This window comes from Lotus japonicus, chromosome 1 (assembly GCF_012489685.1).
Source record: "Lotus japonicus ecotype B-129 chromosome 1, LjGifu_v1.2".
NCBI classification, from domain to species: Eukaryota; Viridiplantae; Streptophyta; class Magnoliopsida; order Fabales; family Fabaceae; genus Lotus; species Lotus japonicus.
Window position 1 is genome coordinate 133540527 of NC_080041.1, and position 22000 is coordinate 133562526.

The 22000-nt window shown below is 34.9% G+C and overlaps 2 protein-coding genes and 2 long non-coding RNA genes across 4 annotated transcripts; 2 read left to right on the top strand and 2 right to left on the bottom strand.

Annotated features, from left to right (window-relative positions):
- Positions 1-5223: 5223 nt before the first annotated feature.
- Positions 5224-8059, top strand: LOC130731080 (uncharacterized). The gene is made up of 4 exons (XR_009016565.1): positions 5224-5285; positions 6325-6374; positions 7383-7422; positions 7881-8059. It is a non-coding gene; the product is annotated as an uncharacterized LOC130731080 (long non-coding RNA).
- A 195-nt stretch (positions 8060-8254) lies between these two features.
- LOC130731081 (uncharacterized) lies at positions 8255-9545 on the bottom strand. Its single transcript, XR_009016566.1, has 2 exons — positions 8731-9545; positions 8255-8504 (listed from the first exon to the last, which is right to left on the bottom strand). It is a non-coding gene; the product is annotated as an uncharacterized LOC130731081 (long non-coding RNA).
- A 3080-nt stretch (positions 9546-12625) lies between these two features.
- On the bottom strand, positions 12626-13844 carry LOC130731082 (ethylene-responsive transcription factor ERF071-like). Its single transcript, XM_057583267.1, has 2 exons — positions 13478-13844; positions 12626-13385 (listed from the first exon to the last, which is right to left on the bottom strand). Exons 1-2 carry the CDS (start codon positions 13668-13670, stop codon positions 12805-12807), a joined length of 774 nt encoding a protein of 257 aa, XP_057439250.1. The 5' UTR covers positions 13671-13844; the 3' UTR covers positions 12626-12804.
- Positions 13845-16530: 2686 nt separating this feature from the next.
- Positions 16531-20802, top strand: LOC130732727 (uncharacterized). The gene is made up of 3 exons (XM_057584719.1): positions 16531-16934; positions 19908-19980; positions 20073-20802. The coding sequence occupies exons 1-3, from the start codon at positions 16621-16623 to the stop codon at positions 20661-20663; spliced, it is 978 nt and encodes a 325-aa protein (XP_057440702.1). The 5' UTR covers positions 16531-16620; the 3' UTR covers positions 20664-20802.
- Positions 20803-22000: the final 1198 nt, after the last annotated feature.

Consider the following 22000-nt stretch of genomic DNA (forward strand, 5'->3'; position numbering starts at 1 on the left):
AATAATACATCATTTTAACGTATAAGAATATACGGATGTATAAGCTATCCAATACGATGTAAGCACCAAACAAATGATAAGTCAATAATGTATTGTATAAGTTTATACAATCAGACCTAATACGGTGCACCAAACTTACCCTTAAGTTAACAAAACATTACAACTTAGGTCATGAAACATTACAACTTAGGTAGCACTAAGGTCTACAACTTCTACTCCTGACGATATGTTTTCAATTGCAAGGAGATCTTAGAACTCTTTCATTCGTCCAAATAACTAAACCGCCATTTTGTTGTTGAATCAGAACGATGGAATATCTGCAATTACCGGTTTCCACTTGTTGGCAAGCACATTTGCAACCCTCCGTAATACCTAAAAATACGTTCAAAGCTTTTGCACCATCCGCAGTACCTAAGTTACATTTAATTTTATCAAAATAACCATTTGATTTGTAACTAAATCACATCTATTTTACTTTCAAAACAAAATAAAGAACACTACCTTACTTCTCACTCTCACATTATTTTGACTCTACAAATTTTTATGTATTGCTGGGATAAATTTAAAAACAAGGGATGGTTCAAAGGTAATAACCAACATTTTTATGGTTATCATCAAAACTCATCCTCGCAAGAAAGACTCGCTGGGGCAACGTCAACACGTCTGGGGCCTACCAAGAGTTGTCAGACATATTTCTCAAACTTGACCCTCATTTCAATAGCTAGGACAAATAAGGGATTCAAATAGGCAAATACTTGTATCAAGGTGAAAGAATAATAACAAAGACATCAATCAAGCACAACATTCAAATTGACAATTGCTACTATTGCTACTATTAAAATGAAAAATGGTGAAGTGTGTGATGAAGTCTTCCGTGGTTCAGTTACAAAATGAACCACAGTGGTGCAGTTCAATTATTTCATTGTGAAGACACAAATACCCCTAATTACTAAAAACATTCCATTTTTCTCCCTTTATCCTTTCCCCTCTGCCTCAACCGCTAACAACAGAGATCTGGTGGCAGGAGCTTTTTCGTTTCCCCTTTCTCTGCTTCCCTCCTCCACCTTTCCCATTCTTTGCCTTCCTCCTCCTCCTCTATCTCTTCCTTCATTTTTCAAAATTTCCTGCGAGATCTGTCACCGAAAGACCACAATAATCATCAAATTATTGCCTCAAGTTCCTCTTTTGCCTCTTCTGCTACACCAATTTCTTCTTTCCCTTCCCCAAGATTGCACCTTTACACTCTCATAGTCATGGGAAACCCATTCCCCTCCATCATTTTTGGCATGTGGGGACAGGTAGGTGGATGTGGGATGGAGAAGGGGGTTGGGGTGCGATTGGGGGAGGAGGGGGAGAGGAAGAACGGTAGGAATGGGGGTGTATGAACACCGTTTGAGAAGCTGTAAAGATAAAGGGGATGCCAATGTTTAGAATCTGTCAAGGATAATATTTTCAGAATCAGTTGTGCAATTTGCAAATCGAGCCGCCCCACCCTACACCGGAGACACTATACATGAAGTGGCGGAGGTACTGTAATACCATGGAAGAGGAAGAAAATAGGAGATTAAAGAAGAAGGGTATCTCTGTAAAATGCATTTTAATCCAAACCGTTTATTTTTTTAATAATATATCTGACGGTGGATATTAAACTGTATCATGGTGGTTCAGTTTTTCACTGACCCATCGAAGCCAGAACCGAAGTGTGTGTCGTGAACTCACGGGTTTATTAAGATTTTGTTGGAGCTAACGATAAGATACACGTGTAACTGAGAGTAAGAGCAAATTGAGATTTTTGTTGGGGCTTGATAAGATCTTAATTTCATTTAGATAATTTAAAACATTTTTATTTAAAAAATGAATTTTAATAAGATTTTGCTACGAAAACCAACTCATCAAACCAAACCGGTTCACCGAACCTATATCTCAGTTCGATTCAGTTCAGGATTTCTTGTAAGTTGTAATTGGTTCGATTCGTTTTCTTTGAACCACTGTTTTGGTTCGGTTAGGCACATATTTTTTACTTCAGAATCAACTTGAGTTCGAAGCCGATTTTAGGGTCATGACTTGAAATAACAAGTTAAAGTATCTATCATAGGACTGCACATTAGTTGGGTTGGATGAATTTTTAGGCTAATCAGGATTCGTGCGATCAAAACTGTTTGAGTTAGGTTGGGTTGGACTTTGTGAACCAACCCAATATTAAAAAAATAGGTTGATTGGACGCGAACCAACCCAATCCGACAATCTTCGGATTGGTTTGGATAGGTTGATCGGATCTCTATATTAAAATAATAATAAACTTAAAATATTAAAAAAATATCAAAAAACAAGTACTTCAAATCTCCGACATGCAATTACATCATAAGTTTATTACTATCATCTACACACATTCATACAACAACACATAACTAAACAAGTACTCCAAGTCTTTAAATATGACAAATAATTACAAATAAATTAGTCTTTAAATCTCCTAAAAATTACTTTAGACGTCAAGATCGTAACTGAAGAAGAAAGTGAAAAGTGAAAAAATTATGTTTTTTAGATTTTACATGTAGGTTAGGTAAAATTGTAATTATTAAAAATATATATTAAGTAATATATTATTATGTATGATTGGATTTCGAGTTGGATTTGATGAATTATTATATCCAAACCAAAGATGATTGTAATAAAATTCATCCTATGAACTCGTTTGCCCAATCCAACACGCATTTTTACCATTGGATCGGGTTGGACATTTTCATTAGGTTGACCCGACCCATGCCCACCCCTAATCTACCACCTCTTTAATACAATTTTCATTCGTGTCTGCGTCTTCTATCCCCGACACGTGCATCAGAATATTGTTTTTTAAATTTATGGGGTTGAAAAAATGCAACCTCATTAAAAATAATGAGGTAGGTCGATTTACAAAAATCCTTATTTCCGACTCTAAAGTTGAATATTCTTTCAGAGTGGGAATTGAATATTATTATATGGATTGTAGTTAACCTGAATATTGATTAAAGAAACAACTTCAAAAAATAATGGTGTTGTTTACTTACAAGGCTTACCTCTTTAGCAGTCATTGTGTTAATTAAATCCAAATAATCTACAGTTTTTACTTTTGTTCAAGGTAAATTGTTCTAAATGATGTGACCAACCATTGATAAAAAAAAAAAGTGATTCATTTGCAAAATCCAAACCGGATAACATGACTAAGTCTTTGATTTTTGTCAAATGTAGGAATACAAATACCTATCAAATCACAACAAAAAGAAGTGACACTTATTTCTTAATTGTTAAAAGGAATATTTTTTTAATTACATAATAGAAATATAAAATAACTTACCTGCACGGACAATGCAATCCTGTGCAGATGTCATTTCTGTAATATTTTTCATAGAATAAAATATAGGTGTGCAAGAGCAGCAACATAATCTTTTATTTCTTCAACATGATAAAGCAATGGAAGATGGAGAATATCAGCATCCCCTTAGAAGAAATACTGAATAAGGACGAACTTAGAATATAGATAGCATATGCTCTAGCATGTCGATCTAATTCAACTTCAGTTGGATTTGGTGGAAGTTTCATAAATTTTTCTCTAAGAACATATAGCTTGATGGATCCTCGACTTGCACTTTATTTTTCAAAGGTCAAGTCTTGTCCAAAACATTGGTTGGACCAAAAAGTCGGGTCACCATCGATCCCCGTGACAGGCTTGCCTATAATGTGCAAGCCCTTAATTTTGAACACATCTTTCAAGTCAAAAACTTGTATCACCAAATTCAAATCCACATGTCTTGGTATTGAAATGAAATCCCACACATCTAAGAAGCTCGTTATCATGTTGACATTTTGCAAGTTCGCTTAAACGTGGAAAACCAGTATCTTCTAGACGAAATTTAATGTCATGAGAGGTTCTAACAATTATTTTTCACAATCTAATTTATCATATTTTAATAGAAGCTACCGATTTTTCATGTTTAAGCGAACTTGCAAAATGTCAACATGATAACAAGCTTCTGAAATGTGTGATATTTCATTTCAATACAAGACATGTGAATTTGAATTTGGTGATACAAAATTAGATTTTGACTTGAAAAATGTGCTCAAAATTAGAGGTTGCACATTACAGGCAAGTATCTCACTGCGATCGATGGTGACCCGACTTTTTGGTCGAACCAAAGTTTTGGATAAGATTTAACCTTTAAAAAATAAAGTGCAAGTCGAGGAGCCATCAAACTATGTGTTATGAGAGAAAAATTTATGAAAGTTTCACCAAATGCAATTGAAGTTGAACTAGATCGACATGCTAGAGCATATGCTATTTATATTCTAGGTTCGTCCTTATTCAGTATTTCTTCTAAGGGGATGTTGATTCTTCATCTTTCATTGCTTTATTATGTTGAAGAAATAAAAGATTATGCTGCTGCTTTTGCACACCTATATTTTATTCTATGAAAAATATTACAGAAATGACATCTGCACAGGATTGCATTGTCCATGCAGGTAAGTTATTTTATATTTCTATTTTGTAATTAAAAAAATATTCCTTTTAACAATTAAGAAATAAGTGTCACTTCTTTTTGTCACTACTACAATATTCGCAACTTAGTGGCGGTTGAATAGCGGCGGTTTTATGAAACCGCCGCTAAATGTTTTCCTTTGAGGCGGTTGAGCAACCGATGGGAAATGACGTCGGTTGTTTTTACTTACTGGCGGTTTCAACCGCCAGTAAATTATTTATAGTTAAAAAAAAAACTAAAAAAACCTAAACTTATTTTCAGATTCATTTCTCACTCCTCACTCTCACTCTCACAGTCTCACTCATTCATTTTTCACTCTCGCGCCACCGTCCCTTCTCTCTCTGTTCGCCGCCACCGTTCTCCGCCACCGTTCGCCGCCACCGTTCTCCGCCACCGTTCTCCACCACTGTTCTCCGCCATCGTTCTCCGCTATCGTTCTCCGCCGTCGCAGTTCATCTCTCTTTGGAAATCGTCCCTCTCCCTCGGCACCATCGTTCTCCGCCACCTTGGATTTATTCGATCTCTTCACACTGAAGGCGAGTTTTATTGCAATCATCTCTGTTATCTTCGATTTCAGATCTGAGATTACTCTTTACTTTGATTTCAAATCCGAGTATCATTGATCTCTTCACTTTGATTTCATATCTGAAAATCTAGGGTTGTGTTTAGTCTGATTTTTGTTAATTTTTGTTTTACATTTATCTTAAATTGCAGAATCTGAAGAAGTGATGGAATCTGAAGTTGATTCAATCTAAAGTTCCTCTTCTATCGGTATTACCATCTCTCTATTTTCATGGTGTTTGTAACTGTTCGATCATTAGTTCAAAGCCACATGTTAATTGCATTGTTATTGCTGAATCTGAGCTTGTATTTTTCTTCAGTCAACACAATCACTATACAGATTTTTCTAATAATTATACAATGACTTGTATGATTGTAATTTGAGTATTATATTAAGTGGAATTTATCTTGTTGTCTTGGCTTATATATTGATGCTTACTAAAATTGAATCATGTAGAGTATCACTAGTTGTGTTTCTTTCCTGCGTCTGCTACTGGTTTGGAGATTTTGGCTTGATGAGGGTCTTAATGCATAGTTGGGGAATTTATTCTTGTTTTCTCTGAGAAACTTATGTGCATACTGCTACTTCTGTAACTCTTTTTTCCCGTTGCTCCTGACTAGAACTTGCTGCTATAGCAAGTAGTGGCTGGATACTCTTTTCTTTCCATATGTTTCTTGCTTTCCCCTGCCTTTCTATGTTTCTCTGTTTCTGTCTTTTTGGCCTTGGGGCTGTATCCTGTTTGTATCTACTAGCACATCTTGTGCTCTATTAATATATGAATTTGACCTATTCAAAAAAAAAAAAAAACTCATGATTCAATTCCTTGGAGTTAGGGTGTCTCTTTCACTTATGTTGTTTTGGCCATATACAAGCTGTTTTGTCTCTTTCACTTATGATTCAATTCGTTTCTTGGCCCACCTTTAAGAATTATTACTGTGTTTTTAGCAACTTGAAGCTTATCCCTGAAATCAGATTTGGGTTGGTTGAGTTCTAGTGAAGCATGAAGTAGTGATATTTACATTTATTTGGACCTTGTGACATAACATATGAGATTTATTTATTGCTTTTTGAATCTCGGGGTTCTGAGTAAATGGTGTTTTTTTCTTTGTTTCTATTATGTGGATACTTCAACTAAAGTAACCTGTAGTGTACATACAATGCAATGAATAAATGCACATAATTGATAATATCCATTTTTCTTGCTTCTCCTATATCTCTTTGCTTCTAACATAGTCTTTTCCATTTCAGTTTTGGGTCCTTCTACCACCAGCTTCTGGAGTATCTTCAACCTAACAAAGGTTTGATTTTGTTCTCTCTTTACTTAGAATCTCAACTCTCAACCGTCCATGTAAAATTAGAATGGTAACCAGCTTGACTTACTTTTAGATTATTACCCTGGAAAACATTATCACTATCTGTAAAATTAGAATGGTAACCATAAACTAAATATCTTTTTTTGCTGCAATTACTGTAGTGGCTCATGTGAAAATTTCTTTTCTGTAGCTAGCTTTCATTGATTTCTTCACCAGTTCACTGTAGCTAGCTTTGATTGATTTCTTTTTTCTTGTTTACTCTTGTTGTTGCTTTTCTGCTCTTTCTTAAATGGAGGAAATCAATTTATATGCTTATTAGTGTTAGTCCATATGCCTAGTTTCTTATGACAGTAATGTATAAACTTAGTTGTGTAGTATGTTATTTGTATGTTGTAGTTCTCTATAACATGTATAAGCCAATTCTTTACACTGCAAAAGAGAATGGTTAATTGACAATAACAGCCTAAAGATTGAAAACGTATGCAAAGTCAAGGAAGAAATAAGATATTAAGCTAAAAGAATCAATTAGTGTACATGTGTCTTGGTTGGATTAGTGAATGCTTTAGTGTTGTTAGTGGAATCTGGATTAGTTTTGACACACATAAGAGTAATTTTCATGCTTTCTTTGCTTCTGATACTTTCCCGACCTTCCTCTTCTATCTGAAGATTCTTGGTGTGATGGATAAATCACACCAGCGATTTAATGGTTCTTCTAGTAATCCAATTGACCATAACCGTATTACTCAACTAGAAAATGAACTCAAACAAGAAAGGCTTTTATCCAAAGCAAGGGATGAAAAATTGAGCAAAATAGAGATGTTACTTGCTCATGTTCTTTCGAATGCTTCAATTTCCATTCCACCGGATCTAGCCAATGGGCTAGATAACATTGTAAGCTATACTTGTCAATACATGTATTATCATAAATGCCTTTCATACTTTTCTTTGATGTGTTTACAATATTAATAAACTGCTCTTTTATATTTTTTGCAGCAACAATCTCCTAGTCATCACCAATCAAAGTAAAGAAAAGGTATAACATAACTGCTTCTGTATAGTTCATCTGGATTCTCATCCAAGTTTTGATTTGGTTTAACTAATATATAGGAAAAGTAAAATGAGTGTTGGTGTTTTTCATGAAAATGAATCTTCTCCCCTGCTTATTTTCTCTGACGAACAATGATCAGATCTGTGATCATTGCTATTCAGTTGTCCTTAGAGCTTTTGAATCTATTTGATTAGAATGACATTCTGCTGAAGAAGTAACTGTTAATAGATTTTAGTAAAAATGCTTATTCTATTGACTTGTGTAAATGTGTCGTGGCAATTAATAATGCTTATTCTATTGACTTGTGTCTGTATGAGCAACCAGTAGCTGCTTCTGTATAGTTCATATGGATTCTCATCCAAGTTTTGAGAAACATAGAATATAGAATTTCTGTCCAATTCATTCTAGCACAGTTTAACACATTCTTCTATTTATGTTTGTAGAAACCTGGAGGAGCTGAGTTGCTGTCAAGATCACTTGTAGGAAAAAAACATGAGTGAACTTTGGTCTGTGTATAGATTCTGCTTCATGTTTAATTGTAGTCTTCAAGGGCAATGGATGAGACCATGTTGCTTGATATATTTGTTATGATGTGATCCTTTCCAGTTATCTTTCATGATCACTTGTAGGTTTGCTGTGGATTGTTGAATTTAGTGTGTGTGAGCATGCCAATTGAATGCATCAAATCTTAGTGTGGACAACCGACGGGAGATTTTTTTGCGGCGGTTTAAACCGCCGCAATTTACAAATCCAACCGCCGCGAAAGAGTGCATTTTGGTGTAGTGTGTTGTGATTTGATAGTTCTTTGTATTCTTAATTCGACAAAGATCAAAGACTTACTCATGTTATTTAATCTGGATTTTGTAAATGGGCAACCGTTGATCAAGTCACGTCATTTAGAAAAATTTACCTTGAACAAAAGTAAAAAGGTAGATTAATTTACGATATCCAGAGTGTCGGCCTTTACTCTTGGTTTCCTTCATTCGACGGGCACATGATCTGAAATGAATCTCAGTAGGTTTCCTGATAATGAACCCATCCTTGACCAACTTCCTTATGTTTTTTACCTGAAATTGAAAATCCACAAGTGCTTAGAAGAAAAAATATACATAACAAAGAACATCACGCTAGTAAAGTCAAGTTTTTCTTCCCACACCAATAAAAAAGTATGCTTGCATATGCACAATCTAGCAAAAGCTCAAAACTACAAAAAGCGTTCAGATCCTAATGAAAAGTGGCTAAAAATCAAAAGATTCAACGAAAACAATAGCTGAAAAAGAATGAATTGTGAACCAGAAATCATAACGAAAATGAAATATTGAGTGGGAGTGGTTATGAGAATTGGCCATGGAGATTTCATTGACTTCATTGGGATCAAGCCAAACTTTGCCTCTTCCGCACTTGAGGATACTGGAAGTGAGCCTATTCTGCAGTTTCAGCGAAACCATGTTTCCTTCCCGGTAAGAACAGAAGGTAACCCTATCGCGAAATGGAAGGGAAGCGCACTATAACCCTAGGTTTTGGTAATGGACTGATGGGTCACGTTTCACTTGTCTTAAACCCACTATGGGTAACCCGTATGACTCAATGGCCCAGTAATAAAACCAGCAATGGTGGTGCATCTTTGTTTCTCAATAGAAAAAGAGTGAACGATTATCTTGGGCTACTATGCCTTGTCTGAGTGGTGGGAGGAGCTTGGATCCACTTGTGAAGATGGTGTGTAGAGAAACTAGAAAGAAGGAAGAGTTTGAATTATTGATGAGCTTGGACAGTAGTGCAGAATATCAGTAATGGCGTGGGAGCTAGTGTCATTTGTGTGGATTTTTCAACCAACTTTAATTCATGGTTGGTGGAAACTATGAAAGTTGTCTGCTAGCTTGTCCGTTAGCTTGTTTGCATGTATGCCATTTGGTTCACTTTCTGCCAAATTTCATTTATTTTTCTTTCTAGTCTTGTTGGGCCACCTGGCTGGTTTTGTTTGTTCCTCCGGTAGTGGGGTGGGCTTTCAACCCTTCGTTCTAATAAATTTTAATCCATTGACAAAAAAAAAAGTTTGAGAAAAAAAATGGGTTGTTGTCAAGTTCGTCACTGAGAGAATAAAACACCAAATTTAGCCCTCAATGTTGTAAAATATGGTTACATATTGCAAAATGTCCGTCAAATTTGGCAATGTAAGAATTAACTTGACTAACATTTTGCAACATTATGAACTAAATTAGGTATTTACTTTTTTTAGTGATGAAAATGTCAGCACCCACACTTCATCTCACCATCCCTCCCTATCATTTTCCTCAACATGACTCCCCCACCTTATCATGCAGGAAGCTTATCATTGAGAGTTTCCATATTTGAAATGTATTCAACAATTTGAGATGCAATTAGAAAGTTTGGACCGTTCGTGTATGTAGGTGTAACAAATGATTGAACAATTATAATTTGATATTTGAAAGTTGTATTGATCCAGTTTGATATATTAGAAACATTATAATTTTTTTTCGTTACAAAAAACATTATAATTTAAGCACATTTTAAAGTATTTTAAACATTTGTAGCTTAAAAATAGAGGTTGTTGTGATTGTAAGTTACTATTAGGAACCACACTTTAACTACATCAGATTCTAAATTTTAAATGGCACTGCATATATTAAGTAATAATAAGAATATATATAAGCGAACACATTAGAGTTCACGAACCGTATAGCCTCACCAGACACCTCTTCCACCTATACTATATACGTGTAGACGAAAGTGATCCCAGCAAGGAAATTAGTCACGTAATTTCCACAACAGTGAACAAATGACAAGTCTACAAAATAAAAAAAACAAGAAAGCAAAAGCAACCACGAAGCACAAAAGCTCAGTATAATCTGCCATCTAGAGACTTCTTCCAACGCTGGAACACTTGCAAGCAATCAATTTCAAAATTACTTTAATTGGTCACAATTTGTTTCTTAAAAAAAAAAAACTTCTTATGGAACATGAAGATATATAGTGAACCGCAATTAATGTTTTGCTCACATTTCTTTTCTACCTCCACCTTAAATAATTATAAATTGAAATGAGTAATATAATATGTGATAAAAATATAAAAAAAGATAAGAATAAAAAAAGTATGAACATAAAAAAAGTCAAGTGAAATTTTAATGAATTATTACTACTCCATTGATAAGCAAATGCAATGTCTTTTGAACAAGTTGTTCATATTGTCATGGTAACAAACATGTTTTTGGTACTAGGCTACTAGCACTATGATATTCAGGCCGGTCCTGAGCCTGTGCAAGCAGACCCACAGCCCATGGCCTCCAAAAAGAAGGGGTCTCCAAAAAAAATTCACATTAAACTTTCCAAAAAAACAATTTAGTTATAATAATTAATGTTCAAGATGTTATTAATGACTTTTGCTGGTCTAGTGGTTAGTAATTGTTTATGTTAGGGTTCGAATCCCACCTTTTGGGTTTTAACATGTTATTTGTTAATTAATTTTGTACTGAAAGAATTCAAAAATTAAAGCAAAAGGTCGCGTTGCTTGGATTCGAATACGCAACCCTTGGGGTTATTGCAAGAGGCCAATTGCCAAACGAACCAGTATAATGGTTTTGATGAAATTTTAAATGTTAAATATATAACGATATCCGGCAGTTGTATCTCAAAGAGATATTTCTCTTTATTAGGGGTTCATTTTTATTATTTACCAAAGAACATGTTGAGACCGGCCCAGATGATATTGATAATGGACATTGTCATGGTAACATACTAGCACTGTGATGTTGATAATGACAGACAGTAGCAGATCTTTTATTGTTTGAAAGTTCAGTTCGTAATTCCTACTTCCTAGTATTACACGCGCAGAGTTGCAGAAAATAGTATATACTATTATCTACACGTACTGCGTATTTTTTCAGCTGAAACCTGTGGGCGCACACCGATCGCTGCGTCTGTAAATCCCAAATCCAGCGGCGTTACTTCACTGGATTCGAATCATTCTCTTTCTACTTTATAGTTTCCTCAACTTGCTGCATAAATAGCCATTATTTTATGAGCTCCTATACAGAAGCCGTTTGTGGCGTTAAACAACTCAAGTTAAGCTCACTTTCAGGCACTTCATTTTTGCGGCCTTAAAAAATCGCTCGAGAGATTTGTGTAACTTTTCACTATTTTATTTCTTAGCGTTTGCTTCCTATATTATTTTACAAATTAAATTAGTACTTTTTTCTTTAATAATTATACAAATTGCTGTTGGAAGGAAGTTCTACCTTAAACATGATTTATACCTTAAAATTATCTACATTGTCCGGTATTTACTCCAATTAATGGATTGTCACGCGAGCATATCAACTAGATTCTTTTTTATTTTTTATGTACCGAAAACATGATACTCTGTTTTTTTCAACTTACATAAAAAAATAAAAAAATTATTATCAAAGTAAATGGATAATCTTATCAAATTTTAACTCCAATAGAATTTAAACACGTGTTTTAGTTTTTTTTAGCTCACAACATCTCATAATATTATTTGACTACCTAATTTAGATAGATGTTACTCAATATTACCTAGTATTATTTTTTAGAGTCCATTTCCTCTCTTTCAACGAGTCTCTTTCTTATGCTTGGTAGATGTTTGTTCCATTAGCATATAAAAAAAAAAGATGCTTGTTCCATTATGAGTTCTTCTATGTATTAATTAGGTGGTTTTATTATTTAAATAAGTGAGTTTTACCCTTCATTTTAGTGTGGTTTCTTCTCCCTACTTCCATCTCTTAGCAATCACTAGTGTCTAGTGCCCCTATCTTCATCGTGTCACACTGTCACCGCCTTCTAGACATCCTGTTCGTCGTCGCTTCAGCGTTGTTCTGCTAACACGTGTTGTTGACATCTCATCGAGAGCAACTAACATGAGATCAATCTAATTTATGCATATGTCTTTAATTAAAGTTTATGTCGATGAAACTATATTAAATACTTGTAGAAAAAATTTTGTCGCTCATAATAATCATATTAGGTACGATAAAACATTGAATCTATTTCTCTTTTGAAAAGATTTAAATAACCTACATCTTAAAGACATATAAAAAGATATAAACACAAAACTTCAATACAAAGAAAAAAAACAGAGAGTTTTCACATACATAAGAAGAGGATGGTGAAATCCTGATCATACAGGAAAGGAAAAATTATAGTAAAATAGTAATTGAAAGTAAACAGGGCATTTGTATATGAGAAAATGACATTCATAAGAATAAAAGTGAACAATGTAAAATGAAAATTGCAGAACACTTGAAAATCAAAATAACAACACTTGACCAACAACGTCAGTTTGCATACACTTGCACATAAGATCACATGGCTGAAGAAGTAACAGGAACATCCTCATTCCTCAGCATCGAAGTTCCATAGATCCCCTACCACAGTTTCATGAACACTAGCATTGGATTGCTCTTCATAGTACGGAACCTGATAAAACCCCATGTAGTCATCAAACGCCATAAGCTCCTCAGAAAGCTTCTCCACCTGGTTCGTCTTTCTCTCTTCATTTCCAACCCCTTCTTCTTCTGCTTCCACTGACGACCCCGAAGCAGATCCAAACCCAGCACAACTTTCTTGGTTCAGATCATAAGCAAACTGAAAAGTCTGAGTTTTGGGGACATTGACTTCGTTGCTGTTCAAACCGCAACCCTGTTGAAACAGGGGAGGTGCTTGGAATTGAATGGAGAAGTGGTCATCATCCTCGTTGGGGAAGTTGACTTTAGCTTTCTTGCCACGGATTTTCCTAGCTTCCCTATCATAGGCTCTTGCAGCTTCTTCAGCAGTGTTGAAAGTACCCAACCAGACACGAACCCCTTTTCTGGGATCACGAATCTCTGCAGCCCATTTACCCCATGGTCTCTGCCTAATCCCTCTGTAGAGGTTTTTCCTCTGCCTCTTCAATGGCTTGTCAACTTGCTCGTTCACTGCAGTCACCATAAATGTGATGTAAGCTTTCAACTCATTGAACTTGATTAATTGATAGACAAAACAAACAATATTTTAACAGGATACTGACCTGTAGCTGCAGGGGAAGGTTGGGACCTTTTGAGAGGGGCTGAATCAGAACATTGGTGGTGCTGAGGATGATGAGAAGAATCGAACTGGGAGTCATTGTGTTTGGCAAATGTGTTAGGCCAGAGTTCAGAGGCGGTGACGCGGCGAGAGCCGTGGTGAGGGATGAAGTCAGCTATGATAGCACCGCCACACATGCTTGTGAAGATTCGAAGATTATAGTATATAAGATGCGTGAAATAACTGGATCGAAGTAGAGAGGGATACTGAAATTAATGGAAAGGAAAAGGAGTTTGTTTTCAAAGAGTTTGTTTTCTTGAAAGGGAAAGGAGTTGTGTGTTTTGTTTTGGTATGAGAATTGAGAATGAATGGGAGGGGAAGAGAGGGGTTTTGTAGGTTGAAAATAAGACGTGACGTGACAGATAGACCTTGTCTGTACACAGTAATTGACTTGATCTGATCCTGGCAATTCATTAGGAAACTTCTTACGTGTACGGTTCACCAACCCCTAATCACAACTCTTCAATGACCACCACTTTTAAACGGGTCTAATTTTAGACCACTTTTTTAACCTACTATAATAGGTCAACACATCTTTTTTTAAAGATATTTAATATATGACAAATTTTTAATGATGTTTTTTTCTTAAAAAATATAATGTGTTGATCTGTTATACTAAGTCAAAGTAGGTGGTGTAAAATTACACCACCTAAAAATGGTGCATATTAGGTTCTCCCATAACTAATAAGTGAATAGTGAAAGCTTACTTAAAAAAGAATAATGTTTTATCAACATTTTTATATCTCTACCTAAGAGATAAGAGAAATGAAAGATATAATTTATGATATGATAGAAAATACAATATCGATATGCTAAAAACAACTCATATATATACTGTCACACATTAGCATCATGTGAAGTTTAGCATGCGTAACATCAAATATATTGAACTTCTTAAATGATTACTCATTATTATTGTGTGATTTCTATTTAGACAAACTTTTTTTTTATAAACAAAAACCTTCTTCTTTTTTTTCATTTGCAGAAGAATCACATTAGCCTTCCTTAAGGCTTTAATTTTAAATTTGAAATCATTTCCAAGCTAGTTCCATATATGAACACATCATACATATGAAAGCAAGAAACAACATACTCATTTTCAAATAATTTTATGCACTTTCAAAAAAAAAAATTATGTACACAAGTGTTAGAAGAATTCACAACACATTCATATTTCATCAAAGTACTATTAACTTCTCATACCATTACTCAGGTGCACATAAACATCAACATAATATGAATTACTCAGGTGCACATAAACATCAACATAATATGAATTATTCACATAACTCAACATCTTTACAGTCAATCATGCTGATATCATTCAGGTTCAAGAATCTATATGTGGCACAGCCATGAGAATAACAAAATTAAAAAATTGAACGCCAATTTTATTATTATCATTTTTTTTTCTCATGCTATTAACCAAGGCTAAGATCACTCCAAAGAATATATCTTAATTGAGTATTCGAACTTCTGCTTTCTTTCTAATCCGTGTTTAGCTCAAATTTCTGTCCACCCCATGTTTAACTTAAGAGAGTTTATCCTCAGATCATTCAAACCATATAGACCATCAAAAGAGAGTAAGTAGTCAACCTATAACATTTCCATCACTAAAGGCACATTCATATCGTCATAAACCTGTAAATAATGTTCTGATAGTGACTGCGCGCTATGATCAAGAGGTTTTTATTTTATTTTATTTACCATATTTCTTTCCACCATGTATGCCTTAAGGAATTGGGTTCATTGATTTACCGGTTTGGACATTCATCTTAGGGAAATAAATCATGATAAACCAATTTTTTCATAGACTAAACCCAAAATGCATTAATAATGCTTCCATACCTTGGAACTTTGAAGCTGCTTGATCATCCTGTAGCCATATGGAAAAGATTCTAATGCAAGGTGTGCTCAAGGTATAAATCTTCAAACAAGAAGGCATGACAATCGGATGGTTAAAAACACTTCTATCCTCTTCAAAATTTAAAATCATTGTACTGATGAAATTAAAATAAAATCCACAAAAAGGCTAAGAAAATATAACTCCCTTTTCCATGTTTGAAGGAGAGTAGTAGATCAGCATCAGCAATGAACAAAAACCTTTGCTTCAGATTGTAGGAAAAATAGAGAGATACATCGTTGTGCCGTGGCAAGCCAGCATTGTTGGATAATGACATTCAAGAGCCATTTATTAATTTTCCTTATTGCCTATTTCAGTGAAATCATTCACTAATTCAGTAATTCCGCCACTGGTTTTGCATGGCATTTCTGTCAATGGTTTCCAAGGGTCAAGGCCATTGATTCAGCATTCAAAATGAAATTAAATGGTCAATAAAATCCTTTTATTGAGTTGCCTATAATACTCTTGCATGAGCATCAGTTACACTGTCCAGTAGCTAGATCTATATGAAAAGGTGCGGCGTGAGTTTGAGATCAGGAGTAATTCAATCATCTTCTTCCTTGTGTTTTACGTGTTTTTCTCTTTCTCTTCTTCTACATCATTCTCTATTCTCGGCAATATTTTGTGAAGGCTCTATACGGTCTGCCTCGAGTGCACGGATTAGATCGTAGTTGTGTAAACCCTTGGGGGTAAAACCGGCAGTTAGGATTTACACCGTGGTCCACCAAAAATTTTGCTTCAGGACAGTGGCTTGCCACGACACAACAATATCTCTCTATTTTTCCTACAAACTATTCCAATGAAACCACAATACAATCTCACCAAAAGTTAGAAAAACGTGACAATATGAGCCACTACTCTAAAGAGGTAAGTCGTTGGATCGTGTCTGACTCGAACTTGTACACAAACGCGATTAAGTAGCTCAATTTGAACACTGAATTACAAGAACATTGTGTTGAACTAGAATTGCGGGTTGATTAATAACAAAGTAAGAACAAATCATGGGTGATATACAAACACGTGTCTCCTAGCTCGCAACAAAATGGTCAAGACTAAGCCCGCTTCTGTCTCACTTTCTATGATTTCCTTTATAAAGTTAAACTTCATCGATCCTTGTTGCCCTTATGTTTCACTTTCAATTGATTAAGGAGCTAGCCAGAGAATAAAAAACAAAGTAACAATCCATGGAGGACGAAAATGCCACAATCACAAACAACAAGCACAGAAAGAAGAGAATAGTACTCCCTTTAACCACATTACCTATTGGCGGTGAAGGTGGGATTGCAGGGCTTCTCGTGTTTGGTGGAGCCTTGGCCATTGGAGGTGTCATGGCTGCCATGTCTCTCTCAAACAACAAAAGGAAGGCAAAGGCAAAGGGCACCATTATTCATCACCAACCTAAACCCCAACAACTATTCTTGGATAATGATGATGGGCATAACATTGAAGACAATCATCAAACCACCCAAACTCACATTCAACTTGCAAATGTTACATGGTATGTAAGATTATTTACTTATTTAGATATGAGCTTCGTTTGTAAAATGTTATTTGAAAATAGTATTAGCATTTATGCGACTCTTTGAGTAAGATTATAAAAATAGCTCATAATCTACTTATAACTTAAGAGATTATTTTCATTAATTTCTCATATTAGCTCATGATTTAAAGCCTGTTTGTTAAATGCTCTGATTCAAGATAAAGAAAACTTTGATTTTCTTAACCCTATGTGACACACTGACACAAGGGTTTTTATTTTGTGCATTAGAATGACAAACAACCTCTATAGTTACATTTTCCTGAATTCACGGACTCATAGTTTCGCAACCTTCTGATCAAAATCCTTCTGTTCAAATTTAAATCAGATTTTAGATGTATAATCAGTCATTTTAAATCTGAACTGTGTGATTTTGATTAAACTGTTATGGAGTAATGACTACAATAAAATTCAACTGCAACAAATTCAAATTAGTGCTTACATACCTACAAATTATTTAGAGGTTATTTCAATAAATATTTGAAATAAATTTACAAATAAACATTTATGCAATAATTAATGCTTAATTAAATAGTCTTGATTCGTGTACCACAAAATAACAACAACACTTATATACATTATTTTTTTTAAGGGTCCAGAGTTTGAATTCTTAAGAGGGACTAATTTACTAACAACTAAATTTAACTATCATTTCAAAAAAAAAAACATTTACCCATAAAAAACATTATTTTTCCTATCTATCTCTCTTCCTCACCTTTCTCTCCTGTCTTTCGAATGTTAAGCGTCTAAAAAAATGGTGTATGAATCTTTATTATTGTTAATAAATTGTATTTACACACACATGTACAGTGGCGGATCTACGTTGCTTTGAGGGGTTCAGATGAACCCCCTGAAAAAAAAATAATGGCACTTACTCCGCTATAATTAATTTTTGAACCCCCTAAAAATTTTAAATTATACTAGTAGACCAAGTTTTGCACCTATTTTCACCAAAGACCCACACTCACTTACTCCTCTCACTCTCTCTCACTCAACCACTCTGTCTCTCTTTCTCTCGCGTACGACGTACCCTCGCCCGTCGATCTTCACAGGTTGTTGTGCACAGTATGTATAATATGCCCCAATTTTCTATACCAACACCCCTTTGACTTGTTTTTCCTTTTTCCACTCTCAAAATCAGTTTTTTTCTCCTTCAAAATTTTCCCCTTTCTGGGTTTTAATCTGAATATTGAGTGAATTAAAACTATGGAAACTGTGAAATAAATTGAGTTCTTAATTAATTGGATATTAATTGACCAATCCCTATGAATATTTGTGAAGAATTGGCTGCGTAACCAAATTTGAGATACATGGATGAACGATTGTTTAGTTACTTACATTGAGAGTGATGTATTCAATAACATTGACTCTAAGCTTATTGTTCAATGATTTCAGAATATAAAATCACGTAGAATACAACTATGACTTGTATAATTTCTGATGTATAAACATATTAAAGTTGTTTTTAGGCTTAATCCAGTTTTTGGTCCCTATCCTTTGTCATAAATATGGCTTTAGTCCCTCGCCGGAGCAAAGGTGGGGATTGATCCCCAGTTTTTGGCAAAATAGTTGGCTTTGGTCCTTCCGACCGGTTGAGTCAACGCCGGAGCTCCGCCAGCTGATGTGGCTCTTGCCACGTCAATTAATGAGCCTCGCTGGATTTTTTTTTCTTTTTTCATTAAATTAAAATAAATTTAAGACACACTAATTAATAATTAAATTAGCTAACAACATCATCATCTTCATTCATTGCATTTTCTTCATCATTATCAACATCATCTTCAATCCATCATCATTATAAAAAAAACCGAATTCATACTTGCAAAGAAAAACCCAGATCTGGTCTACAACCCATCATCTTCAACCCATCATCATGTTACGACACTGTCAAACCACCCCCACAAAAACAGAGATCCCAGAAACATCTATGAGAACCCAGAAACAATCCAACCCAGAAATCAAAGCAATTGAACCCAAAAACAGAGATCCTCATGACTTAAACACATAGCATCTCTCCCTAGCAATCAAAAGCAATTGAACCCAAAAACCATTGAATGAAGCCAGGAAACTCAGAAACCAAACCCAAAACTCTGGACATAGATCTTGGTGTGGTGGTGGCAGAGAGTTGATCGAAGACTTGGGGGGTTTTTTGGGTTCGGAGAGACCCTGATAGACGAAGAGAAGAGGATGACGGTGATGAGTTTGGAGAAAATGGGTTTTGTGAGTGGAGAAGAGAAGAGGTCTGGGTGTTGAAGAGAAAATGGGTTTGTGGGTGGAGAAGAAAGGGAATGGAAGCAGATCGAAGAAGAAAGGGAATGATAATCAATGAATGAAGGAATTAAGGGTTGCTCGTTGAGTGAAACCACCAATAATGGCGGTGGTTGGCGTTGCTATGAAGGGAAGGAAATGGAAAAGGGGGAATTGGGGACAACGATGCAGCAAAATTGAAAATTCATTACTACTTTGATTTATTTTATTTTAAATAAATGAATGATTTAATTAGGTGAATGATTAATTAAGAAGAAGAGATTTAAGGGTTTTAACTTTTAATTATGGTTTTTTATTTTTAGAATTTTAATGAAAAAAGAAAAAAAAATCCAGCGTGGCTCATTAATTGACGTGGCAAGGGCCACGTCAGCTGGCGGAGCTCCGGCGTTGACCCAACCGGTCGGAAGGACCAAAACCAATTATTTTGCCAAAAATTGGGGACCAATCCCCACCTTTACTCCGGCGAGGGACTAAAGTCATATTTATGACAAAGGATAGGGACCAAAAACTGGATTAAGCCTTGTTTTTAATTATATTTTTACCGATTTGTTCATTTAAAAAAATTGAACCCCCTAACCCGGGTCCTGAACATGTACATGTACTAGTTAGCTATGTATGTTCCTGTCTGTGTGTTCGATTACACCTAACTTGTGTGAGCTACTGCAGCTGTTGGACATCTAATAAGAGTATCAACCAAGTTAGTTCCTCCGAGTTGCTCTCTGTCCCACCTTTGACTCTGGTAATTCATCCTTTCTTTTTTCTTGAGTTTGTTTGTATGCTATTTTTAACTTGTTAATCACAGTCAACTTGATGATAAACTTGATTCATCAGGAGAAAATTGACCTCCAACCCAATAGAGCAGAGGAGAGCCCCATCAGTGTTCACCATCAGGAAATTGTGTTCTCTGACTATTCACGCCCGGAAAGCGCAACATCCTCAAACGAAAATGGGGCTGCAGAGGAATGCTTGGAGTCATTGTTGGAAAAGGATGAACCTCAAGAAGGCCTAACATCCGCAGATACAGAGTCAGAAACAGAGACAGAAACAGAGGAGGAGGAGGAAGAGGATGATGATTCCGATGATGTAACAGAGATCAGTGAAGAAGAAACAGGCTCAACCTCCATGGATTACAACCAGGAGCCAATTTGGCCTGCAAAGCTGATACGCGAACCATTCGAGAGAGATCACTCTGACTATGCAATGAGAGTAGGGAAAGGAACAATTTTAAAGGAGAAAGCAAATTTGTGTATGGAGCTGAATGATCATCGACGACCATCGGTGATGATGACAACCTGGGTTATTCCCATGTTGTTGATAGCGTTGCTGTTGCTCCTGGTTCTGCTGAACCGTCGTCCACAGCCGGCGGAGGCAAGGCGTGACATGGGGCCATGGGGGACATGGCAAATACCCCCAGGAGCATGAAAATATATGAGAGCTTGAACCATCCACGCCACTAGCAAGATCTGTTACCACTAGTATTACAACTTTGTTTTTTGTTTGTTATAGTTGTATGTTTTAATATATTTCCATATAAATAAGACTCCTTACATATTTAGGTTTTGATTTAGTCACATTTTACTTTCTCTATCGTCTCATTTTTCACCTAATTTTTTTATATATCTCTCTTATTTTTTTATTACATCACTTATCATATCTCAATTTTTCTCTCTTTTATTTATATATCTCTCTTTTAGAGTGTGGGTGGAATAAATGAGAATAAATTACTATCATACTTTTCAACTACTTTTTATAGGAAAAACATATTTTTGGTTTTCTTTATTTTGTTTTACACTTTCAACAAGCTTTTAAGCGGGTTAACGTCTATTATACTCAAAATAATTATATATTTATTATGCTTATAAAAGAAATTATTAGTTATATATGAACATGTAGGATTTGTGGAAAAAGAATTTATAATTCTAATTCATATTTGGATATATAGTAGGAAATTACAGTAAACTAAAATTACAGTAGTTATAAATAATTTTCTTTAATTTTTCGCTATTATGATTTTGATTTCATCATGATTTTTATCGTATATCCAAACGTGTACATTATATATTTGATCTCAGTCACCTCTTTGATAAAATCTTGGCTTCGACCCTGCACATGATAATCTTTTATTGACCTTGATGATGGTAACTCTGTAATAGTGACATGAGCTTGAATTTAGGATCAATAATATAATATGTTAGCCCTTTTTTATAAATGAGTTTGGAAATGGACATTGCAATTCCCAGTTTATATATATATATATATATATATATATATATATATGTATGAGATATTGTGGATCAGTGTATCAGTGGATTTTGATAAATACAGAACAATTGAAGTGCTCCAATTATTTTTCACCTCCCATCTAACATCCATCTTTCTGTCTTCTTATTTTTCTGTGATATCATCATCATATCTTTTATTTTAGGTTTCATCTCTTCCTAACCCACATCTCTCATAGATGGTACATCTTTTGACTTTTGGTGATGTATAAGCATAATTTTTCATAAAGAGATGACAGTCCCATTTAAATCCAACAATTGCTCATAAAAATTACTTATAATTGCCGGATTTGTGAGTTTTTAATTCTTTGAATGGATGTTAATTCATAAGTTCTTATCCATTTGCATAATATATTTTAAATATTTCAAAGTTAAGATTTAGTTTTTACATAAATTAAACAATTTTATATATAATTACAAATTTGATGATGCTTTTTTTTTGTCAAATTTTTTATGATTGATCAACGTGAGTCGACCAAT

Bases quoted from the DNA above. Each gene is read 5' to 3' on its own strand.
- LOC130731082 (XM_057583267.1), bottom strand. From the start codon at position 13,670: ATGTGTGGCGGTGCTATCATAGCTGACTTCATCCCTCACCACGGCTCT. The intron at 13,386-13,477 runs GTCAGTATCCTG...TGGTGACTGCAG, and splicing joins ACCTTCCCCTGCAGCTACAG to TGAACGAGCAAGTTGACAAG.
- LOC130732727 (XM_057584719.1), top strand. From the start codon at position 16,621: ATGGAGGACGAAAATGCCACAATCACAAACAACAAGCACAGAAAGAAG. The intron at 16,935-19,907 runs GTATGTAAGATT...GAGCTACTGCAG, and splicing joins CAACTTGCAAATGTTACATG to CTGTTGGACATCTAATAAGA. The intron at 19,981-20,072 runs GTAATTCATCCT...TTGATTCATCAG, and splicing joins CTGTCCCACCTTTGACTCTG to GAGAAAATTGACCTCCAACC.